The sequence below is a fragment of the Grammomys surdaster genome, unplaced genomic scaffold (genome assembly GCF_004785775.1).
Source record: "Grammomys surdaster isolate TR1022 unplaced genomic scaffold, NIH_TR_1.0 128, whole genome shotgun sequence".
Classification (NCBI taxonomy): domain Eukaryota; kingdom Metazoa; phylum Chordata; class Mammalia; order Rodentia; family Muridae; genus Grammomys; species Grammomys surdaster.
In genome coordinates, this window is record NW_021604586.1 from 3,617,077 (window position 1) to 3,620,270 (window position 3,194).

Consider the following 3,194-nt stretch of genomic DNA (forward strand, 5'->3'; position numbering starts at 1 on the left):
CTCTCATCTCCTAGCTCCTCCTCTCCTTCTCCTCCTCTTCTCCTTACCCCTCCTCTTCCTCTCCTTACTCCTCCCACCTTAGCTCCTCCTACAGTTGACTACGGATGTCTGATGCAAACAACCCCCCCCCTTTTTTCTTTAAATGAGCTAAGATGTTCCCCACTAGGGTCTTCCCAGGGCTAGACCTCTCTCATGCAGTCCAGTTGCTTTGAGCATCCCACAGAGTCCATGGAGAAGATGCACAGTGACCACAGCTGCTTGCTGCTGATGAACGGTTCTGGCTCCAGCAAGCTCTGTCTCAGCCAGAGCCGTTTTGAACAGCTTGCACTTGTCCGTCACAAGCCTCAGTGAAGTCCTGCAGTCATTTCAGCTAGGAGGGAAGCACTTGGGAGGTGGAGAAAGGAGGGCTAAGAGTTCAAGGTTATTCTTAACAACATAGCAAGTTCAAGGCCATCAGGGATGCATGAGACCCTGTATATAAAAATGGGTTGGAAAAGATCATAATTCAGTTATCAAGTGTGGACCACTGTTGCTATTTAGACTCACAGTTTTCCCATCTTCATCCCACCATGTATAATGTATATACACTCATACACTAAACACATATGTTCTGATTATGTGTATCCACATAGTCAAGACCTGACTACCTAAGTCACTTCGTGTGTGTGTGTATGTGTGTGTGTGTGTGTGTGTGTTGAGACAGGGTTTCTCTGTGTAGCCCTGGCTGTCCTGGAACTCAGTCTGTAAATCAAGCTGGCCTTGAACTCATAGATCTACCTGCCTCTGGCTCCTGAGTGCTGGGATTAATAGCATACACCATAATTGCCTGGATAACGTACATAAACACACACACACACACACACACACACACACACTATATATGGGTATGTTGCTTGTATATCTGCACCATATACATGCTGGTGCTCACAGAGGTCAAAAGATGGACTCATATCCTTTGGGACTAGAGTTCCAGACAACTGTGAGCTGCCAGGAGGATGCTGGGAACCAAATCTGGGTCTTTTGCAAGAGCAAGAGCTCTTAACCCCTGAGCCATCTCTCCAGTTCCATGTCACTCCTTGCAGGAGGATAGTCAGCCTTTATTTAACATTTATTTTTGAAGGGAAATAACATTCATGTGGAGATGAAAGGAGAGTTTACTAGAGTCTGCTCTCTCCTTCCACCACGTGGGTCCCGGGGATCAAACTAATCAGCAGGCTAGGTGGCAAACGCCTTTACCCTCTAAGCCATCCCACCAGCTATCGTAGTTAGGGTCACTATCACTGCGATGAAACTATGACCAAAGCAATTTGGAGAGGAAAAGGTTTATTTCACTCAGTTCCATACCACAGTTCATCATCAAAAGCAGTGAGGGCAGGAAGTCAAGCAGGGCAGGAGCCAAGAGGCAGGAGCTGATGCAGAGGTCAGGGAGGGGTGCTGCTTCCTGGCTTGCTTTACTTGTCTTGCTCAGCCTGCTTTCTTATAGAATCCAGGACCACTAGCCCAGGGATGGCCCCACCCACAATGGGCGGGGCCATCTTCCATCAATCGCTAGTTAAAGAGAACATTCTACAGGCTGGCCCACAGCACTACCCAATCTGGTGGAGGCATTCCCTTAACTGAGGTTTCCTCCTCTCAGATGACTAGATTTTATGTCAAGTCGGACATATGTGTACCCAGGACACCAGCCCTGTCAGTCTGGTGTTTGCCACTATGACACTGGAGGGAAACATGACAGTGTCCGAGGGTTCAGTCCATAGTTGGCTGGTTCCATGGTTGTGGGCCTTGGAAAGGCAAAGCATTCTGGCAGTAGTGACGTGGGAAAGGTTGCTTACGCCATGTCAGTCAGGACGCTGGGGACAGGAAGGGACCAAGTATCTTCTTCACAGGCACAGGTAGGTCCATGACCTACTCCCTCCAACCACACCCTCCCCTCTAAAGTTTCCGCCACCCTCCCTGAACAGCGCCACCTTCTGGCCATCAAGTGTTCCACTGTGTTGAGATGTATCCAAGATGGTGTGATGTGTGAATTCTCAAAGTTCCAGGTACATGGATGTAACATAAACAAAACTATGTTTCTATAGAAATATACATGTATCTGCGTGTGTGTTTACATGTATATACATGTATGTGCAGTTACATGTCGACAGACAGATGAGAGCTGTCTCACAGGGGGTCATGCTTAGCATGCAGACTGCTGCCCCAGCACACACTCCAAAACTGCCTTCCTTCTGTAGCTCCTTCCTTCCTTCCTTCCTTCCTTCCTTCCTTCCTTCCTTCCTTCCTTCCTTCCTTCCTTCCTTCTTCCCTCCCTCCCTCCTTCCCTCCCTCTCTCCCTCCCTCCCTCCTTTCCTGCTTCCCTCTTAAAGCCATCTCTTTGAGGACAAATAACAAGCCAACCCCAGACCTTCCCCCACTTGTTGCCCAGATAACTGTTTTCCCAGGGAAGAGGCTCAGGCTGAGAGCCTAGGTCAGTGCCCTTCCACTATGTCCCACAGGCTGAAGAGGTTGCAGGGACAGGCTCCCGGCAGCCCCACGCAGACCGCTGCCCACCACCCCCACGGACGCTGCCCCCGGGTGCCTGTCAAGCCACACGCTGCCAGGCTGACTCTGAGTGTCCACGACACAGGCGCTGCTGCTACAATGGCTGTACCTATGCCTGTCTGGAGGCGGTGCCACCTCCACCAGGTAAGCTGAGCTGGGGTCAGGGGGTTGGAGGTCAGGTGGGCCCAATGCTGACCTAGGGAAGAGAAAGAGCTGAGTTGTATTTGTACTGAGCTACCTGCTACCTAGCCTGGGTGCTCACCTGCAGCCTTCAGCTGCTCCTCTGCAGCTCCTGCTAGGTGCAGCTACCTCACCTGCACGCACAGAGCCCCCAGCGTGGAATATACTCAGCCCAGGGACAATGTCACCTCCGTACAATTCCATCCTTTAAAGGGCGGGCCAATCTATAGGATAGCTCAGCCCATAAGAGACTATGGGATAAGAGGTTAAGGGTACCTGTTACCAACCTGGTGACCCCTACAGTTGAAGGAGAGAAACCCTCGTCCAAGATGTCACCTGACCTTCTGCATGCACATGCATACGTGCACACACACGCACACAGTACCTATATATACCACACATACACACCTACATACACCATACACAACACACATATGTACCTACATACACCACACATACACACCTACATACAC

The 3,194-nt window shown here is 50.3% G+C and overlaps 1 protein-coding gene across 1 annotated transcript in view; it reads left to right on the forward strand.

Annotated features, from left to right (window-relative positions):
• Wfdc1 (WAP four-disulfide core domain 1) overlaps positions 1-3,194 on the forward strand; it is a 20,702-nt gene that overhangs the window by 9,823 nt on the left and 7,685 nt on the right. The window contains exon 2 of the mRNA XM_028753562.1: positions 2,496-2,685. Coding sequence (XP_028609395.1) covers positions 2,496-2,685 — 190 coding nt within the window. The remainder of the gene's footprint in view (positions 1-2,495; positions 2,686-3,194) is intronic.